Source organism: Macaca fascicularis, chromosome 6 (assembly GCF_037993035.2).
Source record: "Macaca fascicularis isolate 582-1 chromosome 6, T2T-MFA8v1.1".
Classification (NCBI taxonomy): Eukaryota; Metazoa; Chordata; class Mammalia; order Primates; family Cercopithecidae; genus Macaca; species Macaca fascicularis.
The window spans coordinates 35,145,808-35,173,667 of NC_088380.1; the positions used below are offsets into that span (position 1 = coordinate 35,145,808).

General features: G+C 39.5%; 1 protein-coding gene and 1 pseudogene across 11 annotated transcripts in view; one reads left to right on the forward strand and one right to left on the reverse strand.

The window, feature by feature from the left end:
• Positions 1 to 27,860, forward strand: part of TTC23L (tetratricopeptide repeat domain 23 like) — a 59,363-nt gene that overhangs the window by 12,384 nt on the left and 19,119 nt on the right. For 5 of the 11 annotated variants that reach the window (XR_001491284.4, XR_012413610.1, XR_010587337.2 and 2 more), the window contains 4 exons: positions 11,401 to 11,557; positions 12,922 to 13,047; positions 15,376 to 15,553; positions 17,490 to 17,598. Coding sequence is in view for 7 of the 11 variants with exons in the window: in XM_045393597.3 (XP_045249532.2) it covers positions 11,401 to 11,557; positions 12,922 to 13,047; positions 15,376 to 15,553; positions 17,490 to 17,598 (570 nt within the window). In the remaining 4 variants the exon portion in view is untranslated. Of the gene's footprint in view, positions 1 to 11,400; positions 11,558 to 12,921; positions 13,048 to 15,375; positions 15,554 to 15,689; positions 18,478 to 27,860 lie in introns of those variants that run through there. The other 6 variants (XM_045393596.3, XM_073993282.1, XM_045393595.3 and 3 more) reach the window with 3 other exon arrangements.
• LOC135971261 (ribosomal protein uL24-like) lies at positions 9,143 to 10,148 on the reverse strand (annotated as a pseudogene).

The window sequence follows — 27,860 nt, forward strand, 5'->3', positions numbered from 1 at the left end:
GGACAGTGATGCTGTGGGTCACAGTGGGGGCACAGTGAGGCCCTTTTATGCTTTAAGAGCACATGTGTTGTGTTCTGAAATAAGGTGCCATGGCTAGGGAGAGGAGAATGTCTTTATGTACTGGCAGAGCAGGCAGCCACCTCTAGGAGATTTGAGAGTCACTAGGAAGAATCTTCCCCTAGTGGGGTTCCATGCTTCCTTACTTGGAATCTCTCTATTCCCATCAGACTGATTTTCTCAGAAACTTACTGTCTTCATGATAAGAGTCAAATTTAGGGATTTACTACTTCAGTATTTATGGAGTTATTGTTATAAGCCTGGTGGTACTTGCACTCAGTGCTGGGGATACATAAATGAATATTGCTGGTCCCTATGCTCTAGGAACATACAGGGGTCTTAGGACAGGTACCATTCAGAGGCAGGAACAAAATTCTGGAGAGTGCAAATGAGGCAGTTCAGTGGTTTTGCCATTGAGGAAAGTCAGGGAAGGCTGCAGAGAGAAAGTGATATTGTCCTGTCTTTGAAGAATGAGAATAGTTTTATCAAGTAGACTTTTTTATTTTTTATATTTTTATTTTTGTAGAGATAAGGTCTTTCTATGTCGCCCAGGCTGATCTCAAACTCCTGGCCTCAAGCGATCCTCCCACCTCAGCCTCCCAAAGTACTGGGATTATAGGTGTGAGTCATGGCACCTGGCCCCTGAGTAGATTTTGAGGGGAGAAGTAGAGAGTACAAAGTTGGTCGTTTATACATGTTGATCTAAGGCTTAGGAAGTGAGAGGATGGCATTCTGTACAAAACTCCTTACACAGAATATTGTAGCTTCTATGTAGATCCAGGGGATTAAGGTAGGATAGAAGACACCTTTGGACAGATAGCTCATGCTTGGAAATGGGACTGAAAAGGTAATTTGAGCCCAGATATCAGGGAGTTTGAAGAGTTATTAAAAGGTTTGAAGTGAGGTGGTAATAATCAAGCTTGTGTTATAAAATGAGAGACTCCAGTATGGGTTGGACTGGTAGAGAAAGAAGAGGCGAAAACCAGTTAGGCCGTTATCCTGCCCAGATGAGAGTCGATGAGGGCATTGGCTATGGCAGTTGGAATGCAGAAAAGATAACCTAAAATGCAGAATTGGTGACATTTAGTGCCCCATTCAGTATGGAGTGGGAAGGACAAGGAAGAATTGAAGTTGAAGCAGGCATGACCTGGACAATTAGCTGAAATTGAGAATGAAAGGGAAAGACCAAGTGGTGGGGTGTATTAGTCTGTTTTCATGCTGCTGATAAAACATACCCAAGGCTGGGTAATTTATAAAGAAAAAGAGGTTTACAGATTCACAGTTGCACGTGGCTTATGAGGCCTCACAATCATGATGGAAGGCCAAGGAGGAGCAAAGGCACATCTAACATGGCAGCTGGCAAGAGGTCATGCAGAGGAACTGCCATTTATAAAACCATCAGATCTGGTGAGATTTATTCACTATCACAAGAACAGCATGGGAAAGCCCTGCCCCTATGATTGAATTACCTCCCACTGGGTCCCTCCCATGACACATGGGGATTATGAGAGCTACAATTCATGATGAGATTTGGGTAAGGACACCGCTAAACCACATCATGGAGGAAGGGGGAAGAAGCTACTGAGTTTGGTTTCTGACAGGCTGAATCACATCTGTATTGAAATGTTCAGTAGGCAACTGAAAGCAGCTCTAGAGCTCAGGAAAGATGTTAGTTTGGGAGAGATGAGCACACAGGAGCAAGCTGAGGCCATAGGAGTGGAGGAGCTTGATCAGAAGTAGTGTGTAGTGGTTGGGTGTGGTGGCTCATATGTGTAATCCCAGTACTTTGGGAGGCTGAGGTGAGTGGATCACTTGAGGTCAGGAGTTTGAGACCAGCTTGGTCAACATGGTGAAACCCCATCTCTGCAAAATACAAAAATTAGCCAAGTGTAGTGGTGCATGCCTGCTGTCTTAGCTACTCAGGAGGCTGAGGCAGGAGAATTGCTTGAACCAGGAGGTGGAGGTGGCAGTGAGCCGAGATCATGCCACTGCACTCCAGCCTGGGTGACAGAGCAAGACTCTGTCTCAAAAAAAAAAAAAAAAAAAAAAAGGAGTAGTGTGTAGAAAGAGAGGGGAAGAGAATAGAGGACTGAAGACTGGAGAGCAAGAGCTTTGGGAATGGGTAGGATAAAGGGGGGCCAGCAAAGAAAATAGAAGACTCAGGATGAGCCGTATCATGGAAGCCAAGAGAGGAGAGAGGGTTTTGAAAAGAAGTGCAACGGTGGTTTCAACAGTTCAGATGGTAGAGGAAGGTCAAATAAGGTAAAGGCTGAGGAGAGACCCATGGATTTGGCATTTGGGAGGTCATTGCAACTTGGTTTGGTAGAGACAAGTACACTCCTTGGGCCCTGGGAGAGCCCAGATTCACAGAGACTAGCTAAGAGTCTTTCACTGGAATTCAAACTTGAGGTGATGAACTTGAACTGAAGAGGAAGGCATTTGAGAGGGAGATTTCTCTGAAACTAGGCAAGGCCAGATGCTGCCCTCTCTGTCTTGCCTTGAAGATGACTAGGGTAGGTCTAGCAGGAGGTTGGCCTAGATCTTCTGAAATCAACCCCTTCCATAATGAGCCACAAACTGCCTTTGAGTTTTACTTTTCCAATTAGATTCCAAGTTAAGTCAAGATAAGTGAACAGGTTATACCACAAAAGATGGTGATAAAACCTTTCCTCCCTAACTGACAGTTTTTCCTGCTGCATGAATAGAGAACTACGTTGGGGCAATAAGTTGGAGGAGATACAAGCTTTCCTGTACAAGAGACTTTTTTGTTTGTTTCTCCTAGATGGGAAAAGCAGCTTGCTGGTCAGATGAAATGTCCATGTGGTGTAATGGAGCCTAGACTTGAACCCAGATTTTCTGATACCAGCCTAGATTTTTTTTTTTTTAGAATAGGTTGTGACTGTAAGCTTTCTTTGAGAATAGCCTAGTGCCTCTTATTTCAGCCATATTTTGGTTTGTTCACTTAAGCTTTTATTTCAGTTTCTTCACTTCAGCTTTTTTTTAGTGTCTTCTTAGTGTCTGGTCCATGGAGTAAGTAAGGCTTTGAAAAATGGCAGATCTTCAAGAGAGATGAAGTGCTTGCTCAGCTCCACGCGGTGTGGTTGTCATTCATCCTCTAACTGCTTTAAAATGGACAGAATATATAAGCTGGCCTCCTGTGTAGGCGGATGTGTGTGTCTGTGTGCGTTCATGCCTCACTGCACCCATGCATGTTTTATAGTCATCAGCCCTGCTTTGCTCATTTCACTCTGGGCCTTTTCCAGCAGCCAAAAGGCTGATTTCTCTCAATAAACAGTCATTCAGTGAGTACTTAGTGAGAAACCTGTATATGTGAAATGCCATGAAGAACACTGTGGGAAATGTAATGTAAAGAAGCCCTCAAAGGTTTTACAACTTAGTGTGGAAGGTGAACTACCTAGGGACATAACTATGAGGGAAGGCATTATAAGGTAAATGCCATGTAATTGATTTAAATAATGGGTTTCAGGAAGGTGGGGTGAAATCATTTCTGGCTGAGTTGATAGATTCAAGGGGGAGGTGGATTCAAGGGTTGTAAAAAAGGAGTAGGGTTTGGGTAGGTGGAAGAAGGGGTGGGCATTTCTGTTGAAAAGGGTGGTGTGGGCCAAGGCATTAGGAAGGAAAGTGCCACGTCTGTGGAGACGGCAGTAAGCAGCCTTGCCTGGCCAAGGTTAGAACTGGTAAGATGAACCTGGAAAGGAGAAGGGTACATTGGACAGGCCATGGTGTGGTTCTAAATACAGGCTAAGGAATTTGTAATTTATTTGATAGGCAAAGAGCACTAGTGGAGATTTTCCAGCAGGATGATAAAAATGTCAAAGTGTACTTTTGGCAAGGTTAATCCAGCAGTGATGGAATGGAGGCCATCTCAGTCATCTGAGTCTAAAACTAGGCTGCCAGAGAGAATGGGTGAGAAGGTAAGGATTCAAGAGTCTACGAAAGACAGATACATTTATTTTTAAACCAGAAACCCGCTTCTGGGAATCTTTCCTAAATACACACTGATAACATGGACAAGATTATTCTTTGCAGCATCGTTCATGATAGTAAAAGATTGGAAACAAGCAAGTATCCATCAACAGGAAACTAGTATATACACACAAAGGGAAATATGGAATTTTAAAAAAGAACATGAGGAATCTCCATATCCTTCTAGGGAAAGATCTCTTTAGGGAAAAGAGAATGCACAATGCAGTGTAGTGTTTATAATACGCCTCTTTTTGTGTAAGAAAGAGGGAGTAAGAAATGAGAATGTAGGCTTATTTTTACATAAAAAACACCGAACAGTACACAAGAATGAAACAAAAAATGTTACTTAGATGGTAGTTGGGGACAAAGGGAACAGGATTGGAAGTGAGACCTCTCAGTGTTTACTTTTTCATATAATTTTTAACTTTTCAACTATAGAAATGTGTTACCTGTTCAAAAATGATTATTAAAAGACAGAGACCATTAAGGAGGAGTTGGCAGGACTTGGTGTTCGATTTGGGGTTGAGTGACAGTGAGGCCCAAAGATGACCGTGATGTTTTGGGCCCCTGAAATTGCCATTTTCAGAGAGAAGTAGGTCAGAAAGGAAGTAGACTGGGAGAGGAATGCTGAGTCCAGTTTTTTTATGTATAGATTTTGAAATTGTGATAGAGAATCCACAAGTTGAGAATTGCTAATCTGAACATCTGAAATCCAAAATGTTCCAAAATCTAAAACTTTTTGAGTGCTGATGTGTCACTTAAAGGAAATGCTCATTGGAACATTTTGGATTTCAGATTATTTTCAGATTTTAGAGATGTTCGATTGGTTATCTGCAAATAATCCAAAAATGCCCCCCATCCAGAAAAAAAATCTGAAATCTGGAACACTTCAGGTCCCAAGCATTTTGGATAAGGGATACTCAACCTGTAATACATTTTCACTTGTGCTGGAAATTTGGGACCAGAACTTGGGAGGAGAGAAGGAAAGGCATAAGCATGGAGGAATATTTGAGACCAGAACTAAAGAGGGGAAATGGTAAATTATAAGCACGGAAGCTAAGGTTGAAGTAATAGGAGTTGATAAAACTTGCAAGAAGGAAAAAGAGAAGTGGAAGAAACAGAAAAACTTGGAAAATGGACACATTAATGGTAGAGAACAAAGGACCTTGATAAAGAGTTAGCAAAGAATCAATTACAGAAAGTTTATAAAGGAGAAGCAGGTTGGTGCAGTACCTTGGGAGCCAAACAGCTAAGGGTGTCTGATGCTGCAGTGAAATGCAGACTGAAAAACTGCAGTTAGATTCATTTATTAGGATGTTTTTGAGGGGACCTCAGAAGAATAATTTCCCCATAATGGTTGGAGGAGAAGCCAGATCCCAGGGAGGAAGGGAAGCAATAGGGACCGGTAGGCTAGTGAAGATGATTTTACAAGAGAAGGAGATGCAGGAAGATTTTAGCAAAGAGGAAGGAGCCAGTTAGAAGAGAGGGTTTAAAGATTTTTTTAATGGAGTAATTGATGGAATGGGATTCACAGGAGAATGTGAGGCTTTTGCAAGCAGAGTGTATAAAAGTTGGTTGGCTTGTTAAACAGAACAAGTGACACTAGAAGTGGACCTCTATGGCCCACTGCCCTGATGATGATCCTAATAAGCCTATTGATCCAGCAGCAGAGAAAGGGCAGGCAGAGATCACCAGGGTAGTTTGGTAACTAGTGGTGCACTGTTTCCAAGTGTTCAGGAAGGAAAATATGGTAACGTGGACAAGCAGTTTTCTGAAATTCTGCTTATTAATGAAACAGTAATTTAGTCAGTCTATTATTACTGGGAATCTTCCAGGTATTGGGGCTATGTTACAAATGTTGCAAGATCCAGCAAAAGAAGCCTAAGTCATGAGCTCTGCCTTCTTTGTCTAGTTGGTTAAAATAAAGACACAAAAACTGGTACAGAAACAACAGAGAATGATAAAAACCAGGTAATCTGACCCACAAGAAGCCTGATACCTACCTGAAGTGAGTCTGCATTTGAGAATGCAAGCCTTTTACAAAGATTCTGTAAACAGCACTATGAAAAATGTTCAAAATAAGTACAAGTGTAGTAAATTACTCAATGAGAGAAGATGGACGTTGGTAATAATAATAATAATGGCTAATATTTCTTCAAACTCACTTCATTTAGGCACTATTTAATCCTTTTTTGTATTAAATTAATCCTTGCAACAACTCTACAAGATATATTTTCAGTACCATTTTGTAGGTGAATAAACAGGCACAGATAGATTAAGTAACTTTTTCAAGTCATAAGGATGTTCAAGTCATAATGACTAAACCAGAATTTGTACCTGGAGAGTGTGACTCTAGACCCTGCTCTTTTAATCACCATGCCACAGTAACTGCTTTAATATAGATGATGATCAAAGGTGACTGCTCTCTGGTGACAATAACAACCTCCAAAGATTGGGTAGCTCTGAGGAGATTTTCTCTGGCCTGAGTCAGTGTAGCAGACATCAGTGATAGAATCTCAACCCAGACTAAAGCAAAATGATTGATATGTTTGTTGGACAATCTTTGGACTCATTTTGCCATCTCATCAATATTTCCTTGTAATTTCCGAATCCTGGGCTCCAGAAGCAGGCCTTGCTGCCCCTCTGCCTTGAACCTTGAAAACTGCTGCACTGTCAGTGCAGGTAGAAGGGTGTTATCCTTGGCTTGGGACGGCAGATACAGAGAAGTGACTTGGTCTGTGAAGCATCCTTCATGGATATACACGATAATCTTATACACAGTGTTCTTTTTACGTGAAAGAGGATGTACTTAGACTTAATAAACGTAAATTCATTTCAAAGTGTTACTGATACTGAATTCATAGTACTTTTGTCAATATGATTTTTTTTCAAGTCTCATGGGCTGTGAAAATAATTATCACAAGTGGAGGAAGCCATGTGGGTTTTTTTAAATATAAAAAGAGCTCTTTCATACTTGAAAAGGTTGGAAAACATTTGTCTAGAGCAGGGGTCTCCAAACTCAAGAGACAGCTCCCTTATCACTAAAAGAAACTTAAGCAAACAAATGAATTACTTTTTATATGTGTATTTTAAATAAATTGTGTACAACAGTATTGATGTGTTATGTAATATTATAAATAGTAATAAAAATAGGAAAAGGCTTCAGATAAAAAAAATAGAGAAATTTTGATTTCCTCCTCACACTCTTATGGCATATTGCATACCCATAGAGTTCATGCATTCCACTTTGGAGATCAGAGTGGATTCTGGGAAGGTGAAAGAAGTTTTTCTCCTTTAGGGCTTAAAATATAATAAATTGTTTTAAATCAAGGTCCTCGTTCAGTTTGCTTAAGCCCCATGTGGCTCAGTTTTTCCATCAGAAGGCTCACAATGTGGGGCCTAGTCGTGTGAAAGCAAGGAACTGTATGATTAATTCGCTGCTGAGCAGAGAGGGAAAGTATTCCTCCTGGGAATTGCACAACCAGCATGGGATACTTTGCAGGGAGGGCGCAGGCTTGCAAAGCCTCAGGAACTGCCTCAAAACAACTTTCTTGAGTGGTAGTTGTTTTATTTGACATTCACAAGCCCAGAAGGAGTGTCTGCTGATTTGGGGTGGTTTTTAGTAGCTCCTCCAGTTTCACCTTTCTTCTTCCTAAGGACCCAGGGAACTGTCTTGAGTTTGGTTTTCACAGTCCTTAATGACACATTCCCAATGGCCCACCTACTTGTGGAAAATGACCTGTGTGATCAAAACACTTTCTCAGTTTTCTACTTTATTTTCTTGGTCTAAAGTAGCAATCTTGGCTTCCAGTATCTGAAGCAGAGTTTTCTGTGAGCTAACTAGTGATGCTATCTTCTTCCTCCAGACCTGTGAAGACTCCCTGTTATGTAACAGATCTAATTCTCCCTCCTCATCTTGGCATCTGCTAAGGTCCGAGCATGTCCACTCCAAAGTTCAGGTGTTGCCACTGTGATAGCATCAAGAAGTGGGGCCTTTCAGAGGTGATTAGGCTATGAGGGCTTCTCCCTCATAAATGGGATTAAGGCCCTTATAAAAGAGGCTTTTTGTGGTGTTTGGTTCTTTTTTTCTTCCTCTTTTCATCATATGTGAACGCAGCAAGAGGTCCCTCACAAGAAGCTGGTGTCTTCATCTTAGACTTTTCAGCCTCCAGAACTGTGAGAAATTTCTGTTCTTTATAAATTACCTGGTCTCAGGTATTCTGTTATAGCAGCACATACAAATTAAGACATCATCCAAGATGCTTTACATATTCAATGCATAGCTTATACGTTTTTCTTTTTTTCTTTTTCCTTTTTTTCATTTGAGATGGAGTCTCACTCTATTGCCCAGGCTGGAGTGTAGTAGTGCGATCTCGGTTCACTGTAAGCTCTGTCTCCCAGGTTCACGCCATTCTCCTGCCTCAGCCTCGGGGGAGTAGCTGGGACTACAGGCGCCCGCCACCACACCTAGCTAATTTTTTTTTTTTTTAGTGGAGACAGGGTTTCACCGTGTTAGCCAGGATGGTCTCGATCTCCTGACCTCGTGATCCGCCCGCCTCGGCCTCCCAAAGTGCTGGGATTACAGGCATGAGCCACCGCGCCCGGCCCACTTATATGTTTTTCAATTCAGAGTTTCCTTTCAGTCATCTTTCTACCTTCCCTAACAATCCTGTATCCACCCAACCTCATCCCCCAGTGCGGCACACATATATACACATGCTTGCTTATTCTATCTTCAAGGCCTCAAGCTATTTAATCCAAGGGGAAATCCCTCCTTGTATCAGTCAAAATCCTATCCACTCTTGAAAAACAAGATGAGTCCTACTTCTTCTGTAAAGATTTTACTAACTATGTGTTTCTCCAAGTGTGGTCCTCAGACAGCCTTGCATTATTACCAAGATTAGTTCTTATAGATGAGAACCCTTGGTTACCATCTGAAACATGGTTCTTGTTTTAAATGTGTATTCTTGGTTCTTATCCCAGAACTTGTGAGCTGTAACTACTGGAAGTGTAGTACAGGAATCTGCATTTTAATAGGGTGTTTATAATGCACAGTGCAATTTGAAGGCCACTCTTAACTTAGAGCACAACCCTCTCTTTCATCAGAGTCCATTTTTCTCTTCAGTTGAGACCAATAGAACAGGTATTTCTGAGTATTCTGCAGCGACTTCTTGGCTCTGGGTCACTTTTATTTATTTTTATTTTTGCAGTTTTTAATGAAAGGTGTATATAGGGATACTTTCCCCCTGCATCTTCTCAAATATTTCTTCCTCTTATCTACTATTTTTCTTTCCTACTAGGTGAGATTTGACTTTCTGCTCAAGAATCTTTTTCTGTTCTTTTCCAATTTTAGCCTAGTGATAGCTGCCTTGCTGGGGTCAATGCCCACATGGATAGTTGTGCCATTAGCCTTTTCCCACTGCACCCTGTCAGTATATGCCTTTTTTTTTTTTTTCTGAAATAGTCTCGCTGTGGTGCCAGGCTGGAGTGCAGTGGTGTGATCTCGGCTCACTGCAACCTCCACCTCCTGGATTCAAGTGATTCCCCTGCCTCAGCCTCCCTAGTAGCTGGGACTACAGGTGCACACCACAACGCCCAGCTAATTTTTGTATTTTTAGTAGAGACGTAGTTTCACCATGTTGGCCAGGATAGTCTCCATCTCCTGACCTTGTGATTCGCCCGCCTTGGCCTCCCAAAGTGCTGAGATTACAGGTGTGAGCCACCACACCCAGCCAGATGCCATATTTCTTCTGATAAACCTGGATTACTTTGCCAGTTTGCTGACCTTTGTAGTGTCCTTACACAATCTGAACTTCATCATCCTTTTTGGGGGCCATGGATCAAGCATTGTACTTTTGTCTCAGCTGTTTGGAAAGAGGGGAAGACATAATCTTCTTGTGAATTTGGGAAGGTGCATTTGAAATGCTTTTTTATGGTTCTTGCTTTGGTCAGAAGTCACAAAAGAATTGAACTTCATTTTGACACTGCTGCTTAGACAATGGTTGCAAAAGGGAAAAGGGACCTGGGTCACCTCTCCCAGGGAAGACCGTGTTCCCTTTCATTGCTATAACTAATTCAGGAGGTGCACTTAGAACACATGAGGGCACAGGAATCAAAGACAAACTTTTAAATTTATCCTTATTGCTATTGACTTGCACCCATTCTGTGAAACTAGGCTTCAGGAGCCAAAGGCAGCTTGCTGAGTAAGACTGGGGCTGGTGGTGTGAAGTGAGGATTAGGGGCACAGTGTCCTACTTGGCAGGGGTGAGTATGTTTACCAGCCCCTAGGAACCTGCAGAGAGAGGGCTGAAAGTGAACCCTAGCTGTTGTTTTCAGTCTTCCCAAGTCTACCTCTGTTGACTGGACAAAGAGCAGCTCGTGTAAATGCCCAGGAACATCAGCAAAACACAAGGGGGAAAAATGAGATTTGGGGCTGCCCTTTCACCCTTCATGCAATGCATATTTGAGAGGAACCTGGTGCTAAATCATTAGATGACCTGCTTCTGGGTTAGGGTTTTGTATGTAGCAGAGCAGCTCCCTCCCTGCAGTCTATGGAAAGTCAGCCCTGGACACAAGTTTTGTATTTTTAAATATTTAAAAAAAAAAAGATAAAACCAGGGGAAAAACCCCACCAGTTCTGTCTAGCTAGAGTCTGGCCTTGCCTTTGTCTTCTTAGTTTGGGGCCTCACTGCATTTAGCAATTGCAATCTTTTTATGTGTGTTGTGTGACCAGTTAGTATCACCAGATTCATCTTAGATTGAAAAAAAAAAAAAATCCCCAGATGGAAGTAATTGCATTCATAAGCCCTTGTATTTACAGAATGGCTTTTCCAGAATGCTCAATGCACAGCATTCTATGGCATAACCTACTTTGTTCCTGGACTATCTCCATGTGTTTGATAAGGGGCAGCTTCTATAATTATTATTGTTGTTCAACAATTGGAGGATGGAGAAGCTTTGTGGGTTGAAAAGGTCACATGGCATTAGTGGCAGGTAGAACCAGAAATAGGATACTCACCTTTCATTCCTGTCTCTATCTTGAGTTCCAAACTGAGGTCTGAAGGCTAATGTTGAGAGGGCTGAATAAGAACCACTTGTGGTGCAGATTAAAATTAGAGATCCCTGGACCCCACTTCTCTAGAGATTCCCCACTCAGTAGGTCTTGGGTGGGGCCCAGGAATCTGTATTCTTTACAAGCATTTCCAATAATTCTGATTCACAGCCAGATTTAGGAACCAATGCTATAAACCATATGACAACTGCACTGCCCACCTTATCCCCTCCCAGGAATGTTTTTGACTGAAGCATGCCTTTTTAATGTCTATCTTCTTGCTACCCACCCTCTAACTCCCCCAGGCCTCCCAGTTCAGGCCAAGAAACATGCTGTGTCAGCCAAGAATACACTGTTGACCTGGAAGGCAAATACGACCTCAGATAAGGAGAAAGAGGAAATCCTGGAAGCTCTGGTCATGCTGTACTACACTCTGGGGGTGGCCTGGCTCTTGCAGAACCGATATCCTTCCCTTCCCAGCTGTGTTTAGTGTTCGGGGCCACAGGCCACACATGCCAGATGGGTCATCTCATACAGGAGGGTGGGAAATGGAACCAAGGCCTTGTAGATCTGTTCCAACATCGAGGCCCTCCACAAGCCTCTCTTCTCCATCTAGAAGGGTGTGTATTCTCTTCCTGTGTCTATTCATATAGGTTCTGAGTTGAGCCATGGAAGAGATGACATATCACCTAGCCAGTCGAAGGTTTTCTGAGTCTGTTCCGCTCTTCATTGAGCACCCAAGAAAATCAGTATTAGCAATGAGGTTGCGGGTGGTGGTAGTGGTGGTGTAGGGATGGAGAGAATGGGCGATAATTTAAAGCACAATTTGGCAAACTAGGCTGCACATTGTAATCCCCTGGGGAGCTTTAAGAATTTCTGCTCTCTGTTCCTACCCCAGAGATTTTGACTGAGAGGCTCTGAGGTACATCTGTTCATTGAAATTTTTAAAAGCCCTCCAGAGATTGTAATTTGCAGCCCAAAACCACTGATTTAACTGATTCTCGATCATTTTAGTTTTTTGAAATGCTCTTGCGGATACTGCCCATGAGGCTGGAGGCCAAGCCAAATAGACAAAACAAGTAGTTCTGCAAACCCCCAGAGGGGGACTGTTATATGTGCCTTTCCTCAGAACTGGAGATTTTGACAGCCTTTTGTACCATCTCCACTGGAAAGATGTTAAGGGCATTTGATGTTCACAAATCATCATGAGCACTCCTTGAGCCCATGTGTCCCCATTCTCCTCTCCACACATCCCCCTCTCTACTTTTTTGGTCCTAATGTTCAACTTGCAAAATCTGGTATGTGGCCTTCCTCTGTTATACCCTTAGCAGGGGGCTATTGAAAATGTGGGAAATAGAAGCATGTTTGGGAATTAAAGGGATTTTTTTGCTTTTCTGCTGTTTGCCTCTGGCCCAAAACCTGCTTTGCTTGGATTTTCTAAATGACCCAGAAAGTTCCTTTCAGAGTAATTAGTCTCTTTTACCATTCACAGGAACAGGCTTGGGAAAAATGAATAACTATTGTCACGCAGTAGATGCCTCTCAAGGAAATCGAGTGTAATTTACAGTTTCTGTTCACTCCTGCAAACCCTTCCTACTCTAGTCTTGGATTCCTGCAACCACCACAGGAAACCCAAGCCCCTGTTCCTTTTCTAAAGAATTCTTCCTTCTTGACAACATAATACATGGAAAATAAAGAACATAGTTAGGTAACCATTTTTAATATTACTTCATTTTTCCAAGAGCCCCTTTTGTTTCCTTATCACCTGCTGTCCCTGTGCAGTGGATGTTAGTTTGAGTGCTTGGCATCTTCCTTGACTGTTTCACTGGCAGAGAAGCCTATTTCAACCTGCAGAAGGCAGAGAGAAACATGAAGGAGCTGAAAGAATTATATGAAGGAGGCGTTTGTGAATTACAAGTCTCTGAGAAAGACCTAACACTTGCTTTGGGCAGGTAAGATCTGGGCTTGGACAAGCTGAGGATTTTATGAATGAGGCCTAGAATTACATGATATTAGGGAGAAAAATATTTAGAGCAAAAAAACCCCAGAAACTCAAATGATAATAAAACAGGCTCATATTTACCAAACGCATACACTGTGCCTTTTGTGTACTGCCCCATGTAATTCTCACAACAGCTATTGAGGTAGTTGGTATGACTATTATTTTATTAAAGGGGGGCAGTCAAGGCGACTGAAGCCGAGGTTAAACAAATTGTCCAAGATAACATAGCTTGTAAATGTTGGATCTGTGATCTGAACTCACTAACTCTTAGTCTTCCTTACACTTGCCTCTCACGCTCACTCTAATATATTTTTTTCTGAATTGCCACCTATTTTTGTCATTACATGTGACATTTTAGATGAAGAAACACTTAATGAAGACAATTAACTGGAAGCTGTGAAAGCCATGCACAGCATGTGCATTTTTAAGGAAAGTGCTGTTCCATATGAAAACAAAGTTCATGGAATTTGTTTTAAGACAGAACAAGATTTAACTGTCTTGCTGTTGAGTTAGGGATCCTCCGAGAATCAGAATATTTAGAAATGAATGTGGGCCCATCAGATTGTTAGAAGAAAAAGAATAAAGAGTTTACTGTTCCCTAGATTTTTCAAATATCTTTACATCCTTGAAAGCAATCTGTTTCCAGAACTCTAAGCACTTGGCACAGTAGGGTATATGACTGAATGGTAAGTAAATGAAATACATGCGTCATGTCTGCCTCCTCTAAACAACCATGAATCTACAAGTCAAATGGGAAATGGGGAGATGTTGGAATGTCCAGAACTAAATCAAACTATTGACTTAAGTCCATAGGGCAATAAATTACAGTCTGGTGAATGTCTACTCCTGTCACATAGGGCCTAAAGTTTTCTGCCTTATGTGAAAGATAGCCTTATTCCTTTTTCAGAAAAACTCTGGGGCTCATTTTGTTCATCTATTCTCCAGTATTTATTGAATACCTTTTTTATGCATGTCCTGTTCTAAGTGTTAGAGTGCCTACTAAGTATAACTACATACTGGACACTGTTCTAAGTGCTTTACATAATTTATTTCACTTAGTCCTCATGACAGCCAATGAGGGTAGGTATTTCTATCATTTTCATTTAGATAGCTTTTCACTCTGTCACTCAGGCTGGAGTGCAGGGTGCAATCAGAACTCACTGAAACCTCGAACTCCCAGGCTCAGGCTCCTCCATAGCTGAGGCCACAGGCAAGACACCACCACACCTGGCTTACACATATATTTTTAATTCAACTTAGGAATACAAATATTGGAGTGAGGAGGAAGGAATATTGATTGTGTATCCACTACGTGTTAGGTGATTTTACACTGAATATTATTCTTCACAACACACTTGCAGTATAAACTCAATTGTTTTATTTAGAAGGAAATGTTGGCTTGTAGAGTTTGATAAAGCTAATAACTACCAGAAGCAGCTTTGAACTACCCATGCTCTCATTTTGTCTTGCTGTCTCTGGAAAAATAAACCTCAATGAGATACTGTTTTATCCTCATTTAAAAAAATTATATTCCCAACTTTGTTGTGGAAAATTTTGAAAATACAGACAGGTATAAAGAACAAATAAGCCAACTGTGATACCACCACACAGACATAACTGCTATGAACATTTTGGACAGATATATGTGGATATCGATAACTATCTCTCTATGTGGATCACATTTTAAGTGCAGTTTTATATATTTTTTTCTTTTAGCACAATTTTAACATCTCCCCATATCTGTCTAAAAAGAAAACATGACTTTTAATGTCTCTGAGGTATTTTATTTATGATATGCTATAATTTATTTAATCACTCTCTTTGGGGAATATTTACATTTTTTTTTCTATCCTCTCTCATTTTTAACTGAGGAGGAATTGGCCAAATTAAATGGAACAAAACAAAGCAAAAACTTTCTTTCGCCTGAAAGAGAGAGAACCAGAGGTAATAAAATTTTATTTTGATTTTAGAAAGTCTATGTTTATGGGTAAATTATCCCATCTTGTGAATTCCTGGAAGCCATTTTTTCCATTTGCCTTTTTAAAAAATTAGACAACAGCACGACATAGTAATGAGTTTAATGAGTAGTCAGTGAAATCTGATGGATAAAATGCAGGATAATTGGAGTTTATTTACAGCAAGGCTGGATTTTTGAGCCAGCTACCAAGATGATGGGCCTACGAAGGCCAAATTCTCTAATTCTTGGAATCAGTTCCTTTTGTGTCTGCAAAGTAAGTGGCCTCTCTGTGACTTTCTACTTTCATCCCTTTTCTTGCAGAGCCTCCTTGGCCATCCACAGATTGAACCTAGCACTGACATACTTTGAAAAGGCAATTGGCGATGTTATTGCTGCCAAGGGTGACAGGACGTCAGATCTGATCAGCCTGTATGAGGAAACTGCTCAGATCGAGCAGCTAAGGAGGAACCACAACCAGGCCATCCAGTACTTGCAGCAGGTCAGTGGGTTGGCCAGAGCCCAGGCTGGGTTGCCTTGTTTGGCCCCAGGCCTGGTTCTCAGGCCCGGGGAAGCATGGGCTTCTCAGAAGAACAAGGGCTGGAATTGATTCTGTTTTAACCCTGACTTGCCTCCAGATCCACCTAAGAGCGCTTGATCAAACCTTAAATGACCAGGCCAGAGAACACTGACTCAGGTGGGTGAATGTGCTGTGTCACTGGCTGTGCAGACAGCACTTCCCCTTCCCAGGCACCCACTCTCATCTCTGTTGGTGCTGGGAAAAAGAAGCAAAATGTGAGTCTACTCCAAGGAAAAAAGATACGGGAACAACCGAGCTTACATCTTCAGCAAAAACAAAGGGCCTTTTTAAAAGAAAAATCATGATATTTTAGGGTAATGCTGTCATTTGTACTTTAAACTAGTCTAGCTGATTATATTTCCAAACCTAAGGTTAAACTAACAAAAGGGCGTTCCACTTGGAGGTAACTAACTTGACAAATGCCCAGGGGAAAACAAAACAAAACATAGGAAGGAATGTTGAGTCTATCATATGGTAACAGTTTAGGGTACTTTTATGTATCATGTAGTCGAAGCTGCTAAATTCACCTTTTCTCTCTCCAAAGGAGAATGCTGCCCATGGCTTCAAGCATCTCCCACAGCGACAAACAGATCAAAATACTGGATATCCTGTATCATAGAAAAGGTGCAATGCATTCTAACAGTATACATGAAAACAGATTCGGAAGAAAAGGCATTGCACACAATCTGACAATCTACGATTAGAAACATCACACAGTGGAGAGATGTCAGAGAACACTGCTGTGAAGGCAGGGAGTCCACTGCTTACAGAAAAAGCCAGTCTGGTTTTTGTGTTCAAGACTTTCTTAAAGCAGTAGTCAGATCAGAATGAATAAAACAATAAATATCAGTGTTTCCCAAAAGCACCAAAAGATAAGAGTTAAAATTTATGGAATGCTTTTTCGGAATGAATAAAACAATAAATATCAGTGTTTCCCAAAAGCACCAAAAGATAAGAGTTAAAATTTACAGAATGCTTTTTCTAAGTGCCCTAGAGAATATATTGATTCATGTAATCTGTACAGTAGCTCTATGAAGTAGGTACCATTATTATTTTATCTCATTTTAAGGATGAGAAAACTGAAGCACAAAGAGTTTTAGCTAACTCAGCTGACACTGTATAGCTAACAAATAGTAAAGCAGGGATTTGAACTCTAAATCTGACCGTACAGCCTGTAATCATAACAACTCTATTCTGTGTCTCGGCTCTAAAGTCTTCTCTGATAATCCCTCAGCTCTTTGAAACAACTCGCAGTATCTGGCCTGTGAAATATTAAGCACAGGTGGTTCTTTTGTGGCTGGTGGGTGTGGACTCAATGTTTTTCTCTTTCTCTTTTCCAAGTGTTACTCCTTCCATTTTAGCACAAATAATATAAAATCTAACACTTTTTTAGTGCTTACTATATGCTGGGTGGTGTTCTAACCACTTTACATATATTAACCATTAATTTATTTAATATTTACAACAAGTTTTTGTAACAAGTACTATTCCAGTTATCCCTGATTTACATTTATAAGACTGTCTTCGAGACTGGAGTTCAGTCCAGTGAGACTGAGCTAAGGTTATGACTTTATGTTTGCTATGAAATCTAATAAAAATTATACTAGCTAACATTTATGAGAACTTACAATGTGATGAGTACTGTGCCCTGTGCTTTGCATATACCATCTCACTTAATCTTTCCCAAACCCTAAACAGTGGGAATTATATATTCCTTCAACGAATGAAGGTGACATTACTTGCACAAGACTCATAGCTAGGAAGTGGCAGAGCTGGGACTCAAACTCACCTCTCATCTAAATCCACAGTGAACACTGTCATTTGGGTGCTTACCTTGTCATGACTTTCTTTATTCCAGGCTCATTCTATCTGTGTTTCTTTGTTCACTGAAGTCAGCCCCAAAACTGCAGAAACGAGTGCGTTACTGGCCAAAGCTTATGCCATGTCTGGAGAGGCCCAGCACAGGGGTAGGTAAAAGAGGTAGCCTTGAAGTTATTTCCCAGTCTCATGAGGGAAGCACATTGGCAAATGGTCTATCTACGATTCTAATTAGCTATTTATTCCTGTAATGGAAAGATGAGGTGAGTCGCAGTCTCATACAAAATCAATTACACATTAATTTAAACCTGATAATATAACTCCACATGTGTTGGAATGTCAGAAACAAATAAATCATCTGATTTCCACATTGTTGGAATGTCAGAAACAAATAAATCATCTGATTTCTATATCCTTTATTTATTTTGAATCTCAGCAAGATTCATCTTCTTAACTAGTAGATATCACACACACTGTGAAGGTGGCTGTGCAGTATCGGTTGATGAGGAAATCCAGTGATAAATGGGTAAAGCATTGGTTCCCCATCTCCTCCTCCACTTTCAGTCTCCTTGACTCTTTTCCTCTGGTTTGCAAGAGAGAACGTTTGTTAGCAGCATTTTCTTGACCTATATTCAATAGTTAGATACTGGGAGTTACAGAGAAAGCCAACTGATTAATTTATACTTCAACAATAGTTCTTTGTCTGGCAAGGTCATCTTTCTGAAAGTGGGTGGCTTTGGGAGAGACACAAATGAACCAGTGAGGGAGGACAATGTATCATTCTCTGCTGGCTTGATCAGATTAATGGACACTGATGGATTCAGTGGCCTGTCAGGAGGAATTTAGGCTTCATGAAGAATGTAATTTGATCATTTTAAAACTGTCTGTTTTCTTTGCTTATAAAAGTAACCTTTTTCTGTATGTTATTTTCCAGTTAGAGAGATGGACAGAATTATAGAGAAAGCTTTGCATCCTACATTTTTCAATGCTTGTATTCCCCATGTCATTAAACATTTTTTTCTTTTAAGTATTCTTTTAATTATTTTTTAAGCATAAATATCCATTGAAGACTTCCTGATTCTTTGTTTTCAGCTAATCATCTTTCTCCTTTTAAGATTTCCTCCTCTATATTCACAGTATATATTCTCCATATATACTTGAGCTTTTTAAAAGTAGTCTTTGTGGTTATAAGAAATTTAGTCTGTGAATATGTACAAATTTTAGCTTTTTTTTAAAGTGAGAAAAAACAAACGTTTATGTTTATACAGTTGAGAGATTTCAAGGCCACCTCATCCTTTTCTTATATACTAATTTTTAACTTTAAAAATATAGATTTTTATATGATATCATTCACTAAATTCCAGGTGGACTAACATTTCATGCATCAAAACTAAAAATGTAAATTAACGAGAAGAAAATATAGTACTGGAATACAAATACTAAAATTAAAAATTGGAGGAAAGAACTTTTCAAAGCACACAAAGACATACCATAAAAGAAGAGTTTGAAATTAGGATAGCTAAAATGGTTTTGGAAAAGCACACAGTTGGAGGAATCATAGTACCTGATTTTAAGATTTACCATAAAGCAATAATCAAGAGAATGTGGTATATTGGTGAAGGGACAGACACAGAGATCAGAGTCATTGGCACACAGTGGAGTACAGGTCTAAAGTTTCTATCTGTCACAAAGTGCCATAAATAAAAGTAAAAACAATGTAGTCAAGATGAACAACCTGGATGGACCCGTAACTATTTCTTTTAAATAAATTTGTAGTTAATCTTTTAAGAAAGACATCTCCAGGCCCAGATGATTTCACTGGAGAATTCTATGTAACATCTAAAGAAGGAATAACACACAATTCTACATAATCTGTCTCAGAAAACAGAAGAGGAGAAAACACTTGCTAATTTTATGAGGCCAGCATTACCCTGATATCAAAACTGGGCAAAGACATTACAAGAAAAAAACAAGACAACTATAGATCAACACCTTTCATGGGTGTAGATGAAAAAAGCAACAAAATATATAGCAATATATAAATAACATACCATGATCAAATTAGATCTGGTGTGTTTAGGGTGGTATGGTCACAGACCACTGTGATCAGTGAAGTTTTTTTCTTGAGGATGTCACACTGGTTTAATATTCAAATTTCAGTCAGTGTACCTCTACCATATTAACAGTCCAGTCATGGAAAGAGCATGATTTTATCAGTTGTTGCAGAAAAAGCGTGTGACAATATTCAACATCTATTCATGATGAAAGGAACTTCCTTAATCTGATAAAAGGCATTTACAAAAAACCCTATAGTTAATTTCATGCTTAGTGGTGAAAGACTGAGTGCTTTACCCCTCAAGATCAAGAACAAGGCAAGGATGTTCACTCTCACTGCTCCTATTCAGCATAGTACTAGAAGTCCAGCAAATGCAAGAAGGCAAGAAAAATAAAATAGTCCCTATTTGCAGTCAAAATGATTGTCTCTGTAGAAAATGCCAAATAATCTACAAAAATCCTAGAACTAATATGTTTAAGTTTAGCAAGGTCACAGGATACCAGGTCAATGCACAAAACTTAATTGTATTTCTATATAGTAGCAATGAACAACTGGAAACAAAAATTTTAAAAAAAATCGCAATAGCCCCATCCCTACAAATGAAATATTTAGGTATAAATCTATCAAAATATGTACAGTATTTATGTGTGAAAACTACAAAACTGATGAAAGAAATTAAAGATGACCTAAATAAATAGATATACTATGTATGGATTGGAAGACAATATAATAAAGATATCAGTCTTCCAAGATTGATCTGCAGATTTAACATAATTATAAATAAAATCCCAACAGAAGCATTTGTAAATATAGACAAGCTGACTCTAAAATTTGTGTGAAAAAGCAAAGAAATTAGTATAGCTAAAATGGTTTTGGTAAAGCATATAGTTGGAGGAATCATAGTACCTGATTTTAAGATTTACTATAAAGCAGTAATCAAGAGAATGTGGTATATTGGTGAAGGGACAGACACAGAGATCAGAGTCATTGGAACACAGTGGAGTACAGAAATAGACCCATATAATTATGGCCAATTAATTTTTGATAAATGTGCAAAAGTAATTCAATATGGAAAGGATAGTCTTTAAAACAAATAATACTGGAACAACTGGATACCACATGCCAAAAAAAAAAATTGGACTCTTGCTCATGCCATACACACACATTAATAATGGATCATTGTCCTAAATGTAAGAGCTAAAATTTATATTTACATAGAAAAAAATAGGCTTTAAAAAAGTACGAAGGCCTGGATAAAAAATACAGAGGCCAAGGTGAGAAGATCACTTGGAGCCAGGAATTTTGAGGCTCCATCTCTACAAAAAAAAGAAAAGAAAAGAAAAGCTGGGTGTAGTAGCACGTGCCTATGGTCCTAGCTACTCAGGAGGTTGAAATGGGAGGATTGCTTGAGTTAAGGGTTCGAGTCTGCAGTGAACTATAAGCCTGCCACTGCATTCTAGCCTGGGCAACGCAGTAAGACCCTGTCTCTAAAAATAATAAATAAGGCCAAAATTCATGTGGAAAAAGTTTCAATCATACTAGTAATTAAAAAATAAAAGCAAAGTTACTGTTTTTGTCTACCAAACTGTCAAAATTTTTAAAAATGATAACACCAGGATTGATGAGATTTGATAAAAACTCTGGAGAGCAATTTGGCAGGATGTCACACATCTTAAAATGGTATGTATCTTTAAAAATGCAAGATCAGAATTTCACCCATCCTATGTGAAAATTTTAAAAGTTTAAAAATATAGGCCGGGCGTGGTGGCTCAAGCCTGTAATCCCAGCACTTTGGGAGGCCGAGACGGGCGGATCACGAGGTCAGGAGATCGAGACCATCCTGGCTAATATGGTGAAACCCCGTCTCTACTAAAAATACAAAAAACTAGCCAGGCGAGGTGGTGGGCGCCTGTAGTCCCAGCTACTCGGGAGGCTGAGGCAGGAGAATGGCGTAAACCCGGGAGGCGGAGCTTGCAGTGAGCTGAGATCCGGCCACTGCACTCCAGCCTGGGCGACAAAGCGAGACTCCGTCTCAAAAAAAAAAATAAATAAATAAAATAAAAATAAAAATATAAATTTGCAGTTGGCAAATTATGGGTAAATGGGTATGTTTATTCATAACTAGTAGGAGTGAGTGTCAATTGATATTAAATTTGGAGACTAATTTGATAATATCTAGTAAAATTTAAAGCAAACATGAATAAAGATGTTCACTGTGTCACTAGTTGTAACTGTAAAAAATAACCCAAATATTTATCGATAAGTAAAAGGAAAATTTGGTGTATTCACTACATGGAATTTTGTAGTTGTTAAAAGGACTGGGGCTTGGGCCGGGGCGCAGTGGCTCACGCCTGTAATCCCAGCACTTTGGGAGGCCGAGGCAGGTGTTTCACCTCAGATCAGGAGTTTGAGACCACACTGGCCAACATGGTGAAACCCCGTTTCTACTAAAAATACAAAAATTAGCCGGGCTTGGTGGCGTGCGCCTGTAATCCCAGCTACTCGGGAGGCTGAGACAGGAGACTTAGCTTGAGCCCAGAAGGCGGAAGTTGCAGTAAGCCGAGATTGCGCCATTCCACTCCAGCCTGGGCCAGTCTCGGTCTCAAGAAAAAAAAAAAAAAAAAGCCAGGCGCGGTGGCTCACACCTGTAATCCCAGCACTTTGGGAGGCCGAGGCGGGTGGATCACGTGGTCAGGAGATCGAGACCATCCTGGCTAACATGGTGGAACCCGCATCTCTACTGAAAAATACAAAAATAAAAAAAAATTAGCCGGGCGTGGTGGCGGGCGCCTGTAGTCTCAGCTACTCGGGAGGCTGAGGCAAGAGAATGGCGTGAACCTGGGAGGCGGAGCTTGCAGTGAGCTGAGATCTCACCACTGCACTCCAGCCTGGGCGACAGAAAGAGACTATGTCTCAAAAAAATTAAAAAAAAAAAAGGACCGGACTATACCTGTAGCTATCAAGGTTAATTTTTTAAAAGTATTAAGGAAAAACAGTTGCATTTTTAGGACACACAAAATAATACTATTGTTTATAGTTACATTTAGGTAAACATTAAACTACAAAGTAAGATTTCATCAAAATGTAAACAGACACTAGACACTGACTTTGTGAAGAGGTCTGTAAATCATATCCACACATACAGTCACACAAACTGAATAAAATGAGCATAAACAACTATTTGATAGTGCTGGAAGCAGATAAAGAGAACAAATTGCAAAGCATTTATTTTTGAAAAAACTGCTGGAGCTTTGAGAAAAGAGAAAATCCGTGGCCGTCCTGCCTGGGGCTGCTTCCATCCACTGCCCCAGGTCGGTCCATGAGAACTGCAATGTTATCGCCATGGGCTGCACAGGAGAACCGGCTGCTTTGCTGGCATTGGAGGCAGACTTAATATAGGAATGAAAGGGATAAAAACCCTCAGGTTTATCAGATAAAGGGGGCAAACACTGGAGGAAATGAAAAGAGGAAAGTCTGCATGTTGACACTATGCTGAAGTTGCTGTCCTGGTTGGTGTGAGTGGCATCAGAAATTTTAATGGGGAGACCACAGAAGAGCTAAATGAGCTCTCCCCACATCCCTGGATACCCACGAAACTATATATACATCTACAGGGGATACTTGGGAGCCTAATAAAGAGTAACAACCAAAGAAGACTTGAAATGTGCGAGAGCTTGGAATGCATTTTCGTCTACATACAGATCAATTGACAGGATGGGCGACTAATAGGCTGAAGGTATTTAAGCACAACCTCTGCCCAAATCAGTGGGTCAACACTAAGTTCACAGGAGTGAACCCCAGAAATCCAGATTAAAAATAATAAGCACTAAAATCTGAGCAAAAACTTCTGGTTTCTGTTCTGGTATATAAGGAGTTTGGAAGTCATCACTTCATCCAAACAACATGTAAAAAGCAAAATGAAAAATTAACTCCTCTTAGATCTGTCATAGAGAACTGAGGTCACATGGCAAACCAGTGCCCCACATATTGGAGAGACAGCAAAATAAAGAGAATCACAATGTACCAGAGTGGAAATCTATCTCCACAGGAACCGTACCATGACTTCCCTTAAAGAAATGCTAAAAGAAGTTCTTCAGAGCAAAGGAAAATGATACAGAAATCCATAGGCACATAAGGAAAGAAAGCGCACTAGAGAAGAAATGTGATAATAAAATAAAAACCTCATTTTTCCTATTCTTAATCTAACAAATAAGTTTGTTCAAAATCATAGCAACAGTGTATTCAATTATGAATTCTCATGTAAATGAATGACAACAGTGATTAGGAGCAGAAGGCAGGGATTAGGATTATACTGTTATTATAAGGTACTGTATAGTGTTATTTGCAAGTGAACTTGGAATAGTCGTAAATGTGTATTGAAAACTCCAGGGCAACCACTAAAAAGAGTTAAAAAAAAAAAAAAAAAGTGTAACTGATATGCTAAAAGGAGATACTGGAATATATGAAATGCTCAATTTAACCACAAAAGGAGCTGGGTGCAGTGGCTTGTGCCTGTAACTCTAGCTACTTAGGAGGCAGAGGTAGGGGGATTGCTTGAGCCCAGGAGTTCGAGGCTGCTGTGAGTTATGATCACACCATTGCACTCCAGCTTAGGAGACAGAATGAAATCTTGTCTCTAAAAAAATAAAAAATCAAAAAATAAATTTAGAAAGCAAAACCACAAAAGGCAGGAAAAGAGTAAAAGACAAAAACAAAGAAAAAGGACAACAAATAGAAAAAACAATATGGTAAATGTTAATCCAACTATATTAACAATTATTTTAAACATCAGTGGTCTAAATAAACCAATTTAAAGAAAGATTTTCAGAGTGATCAAAAAACAAGGCCCAACTATATGCTGTCTACAATAAATCCACTCTAAATATAAAGACACACATAGATTAAAAGGAAATGGATGGAGACAGATACACTATACTAACATTAATCAAAAGAATGCAAGAGTAGTCATATTAGTTTCAGCCAGAACAAACTTAGTGCAAGGAAAGTTATCAGGGATAAAGAGGGGCATTACATATGATAAAGGGGTCAGTTCTCCAAGAAGACATACAATCCTTAATGTGTACATGCCTAACAAGAGTTTCAAAATATTTGAGGAAAAAATGATGGAACTGTAAGAAGAAATAGATGAATTCACTATCATAGTTGTACTCTTCAACACCCCTTGTATTAGGGTTCTCTAGAGGGACAGAACTAATAGGATAGATATGTATATATAAAGGGGAGTTTATTAAGGAGTATTAAACTCACAGGATCACAAGGTCCCACAATAGGCCATCTGCAAGCTGAGGAGCAAGGAAGCCAGTCCAAGTCCCAAAGTCTGATGTTTGAGGGTAGGAAGCATCCAGCATGGGAGAAAAATGTAGGCTGGGAGGCTAAGCCAGTCTAATCTTTTCACATTCTCCCGCTTGCTTTTATCCTAGCCACAGTGGCAGCTGATTAGATTGTACCCACCCAGATTAAGGGTGGGTCTGCCTCTCCCAGCTCACTGACTCTAATGTTAATCTCCTTTGGCAACACCCTCACAGACACAACCAGGATCAATACTTTGCATCCTTCAGTCCAGTCAAGACACTCAGTATTAGCCATCATACCCTTGTATCAGAAATGGACAAACACACAGGCAGAAAATCAGTAAGGACATAATCAAATTGAACGGCACCATCAATCAACTTAATACAATTAGCATCTATTGACTACTCTATCCAAACGATAGCAGAGTGCACATTCTTCCCAAGCTCACACGGAACATTCACCATGATAGACCACATTCTGGGCCATGAAACACACCCTGACAAATTTAGAAGAATAGAAAATGTACAATGTCTGCTCTCAGACCACAGTGGAATTAAACTAGAAATCAATAACAGAAAGATACCTGGAAAATCCCAAAATACTTGGAGATTAAACAACACATATCCCACATATGTGTGGGATAAAAAGAAATCTCAAGAGAAACTTTAAAATGTTTTGAATTAAGATTTTTTTTTGAAAATGAAAACAATGTAAAATTTGTGGGATGCAGCAAAAGTAGTGCTTAGAGGGATATTTGTAGCATTAAATTTGTATATTAGAAAAGAGATCTAAAATGAATAATCTAAGTTTCTGCCTCAGGAAGCTAGAAAAAGAAGAGCAAATTAATTCCAAAGTAAGAAAAAAGTAATAAAAATTACAGTAGAAATCAATGAAATTAAAAACAGGAAGTCAACGAAGAAAACAAAACTGAGAGTTGATTCTTTGAATAGATCAATGAAATTGATAAACCTCTAGCCAGGCTGAGGAAAACAGACAGGACACAAATTACTATTATGAGAAATGAAACAGGAGACATCATTACAGATCCAATGGACATTAATAGGACAATAAAAGAATATTATGAAAAACTCTAGGCTCACAAATTCAATAACCTAGATGAAATAGGTCAATCTCTCATGAAAGATACAATCTGCCAAAACTCACATAAGAAAATCTAAGCCATTTGAACAGATCCATTTCTATTAAAGAAATTGAATCAATAATTAATAACCATCCCATGTGGGTTCACTAGTGAATTCTACCAAACATATAACAAATTCTTGACAATCTCTTCCAAAAGATAGAAGCAGAGTAACTATTTTTAAGTCAATCTATGAAGCCAACATTACCCTAATTCCAAAATTAGACAAAGATATTAAAAGAAAACTATAGATCAATGAGAACACATGAACACAGGGAGGGGAACATCACACATTGGGGCCTGTCAGGGGCTGGGGGAGGAATAGCATTAGGAGAAAAACCTAATGTAGATGACGGGTTGATGGGTGCAGCAAACCACCATGGCACGTGTATACCTAGTAACAAACCTGCACATTCTGCACATGTACCCCAGAACTTAAAGTATAATTTTAAAAAATTATCAAGATTTAAAAAAAAAAAGAAAACTGCAGATCAATACATCTCATGAACATAGAGGCAAAAATCCTTAACAAAACATTAGCAAGTTGAATCCATCAATGCATAAAAAGACTTATACACTACAGCCAATTGGGATTTATCCCAGGTATGCAAGGCCAGTCCAGCATTTGAAAATCAATCAATGCATCACACCAACAGGCTAAAGAAGAAAAACTGCATGATCATATCAATAGATGCAGAAAGAGCATTTGGAAGAATCCAACACTCATTTATGATAAAAACTCTCAGCAAACTAGGAATACAGGGGGATTTCCTCAGCCTGATAAGTCACATCTGCAAAAAAACCTGCAGCTAACACCATTGTTCTTTTTTTTTTTTTGAGACAGAGTTTCACTTTTGTCACTCAGGCTGGAGTGCAATGGTGTGATCTCAGCTCACTGCAACTTCTGCCTTCTGGGTTCAAGTGATTCTCCTGCCTCAGCTTTCTGAGTAGCTGGGATTACAGGCACCCCCAACCATGCCTGGCTAATTTTTGTATTTTTAGTAGAGACGGGGTTTCGCCATGTTGGCCAGGCTGGTCTCAAACTCCTGACTTCAGGTGATCCACCCACCTTGGCCTCCCAAAGTGCTGGGATTACAGGTGTGATCCACTGTGCCCAGTCAACACCATTATTCTTAATGGTGAAAAACTAGAAGCTTTTCTATTAAGACTGGGAACAAGGCAGTTTCCTCTCTCACCACTCCTTTTCAGCATCATAATGGAAGACCTAGCTAATGGAATAAGAGAAGAAAACAAAATAAAAACTATAGTAAAATATTTGTGAAGGAAGAAATATAACTTTTTATTTGCAGATGAGATTGATTAGAAAATTTGAAAGAATCTACAAAAAATCTGGAATTAATAAGTGATTATAGAAAAGATTCAGGATACTAGTTTAATATGCAGAAGTCAATACTTTCCTATATACCAACAATGAATAAGTAAAATTTAAAATTTAAAACAATACCATTGACATTAGCACTGCAAGAAATGAAATAATTAGGTATAAATCTAGCAATATATTTGTGATGCAAGAAATCATAAATCTAGCAATATATCTGATGCAAGAAATCAAAGAACTAGCCAGGTATTGTGGTGTGTTCCTGTAGTCCTAGCTACTTGGGAGACTGAGGTAGGAGAATTGCTTGAGATCAGGAGCTTGAGACCAGCCTGGGCAACACAGTGAGCCCCATCTCAAAAAGAAAAAAACAGAAATCAAAGAACTAAAGTAAACTGAGATATCTTTATTTAATATCTATTCCATGTTCATAGATAAGAAGACTCAGTAGTCAAGATGTCAGTTCTTCCAACTTTATTTATCGATTCAACTCAATTCCAATAATCATCTCAGCAGGTTATTTTTTGGATATTAGCAAATTGATTCTGAAGTTTACATGGAGAGG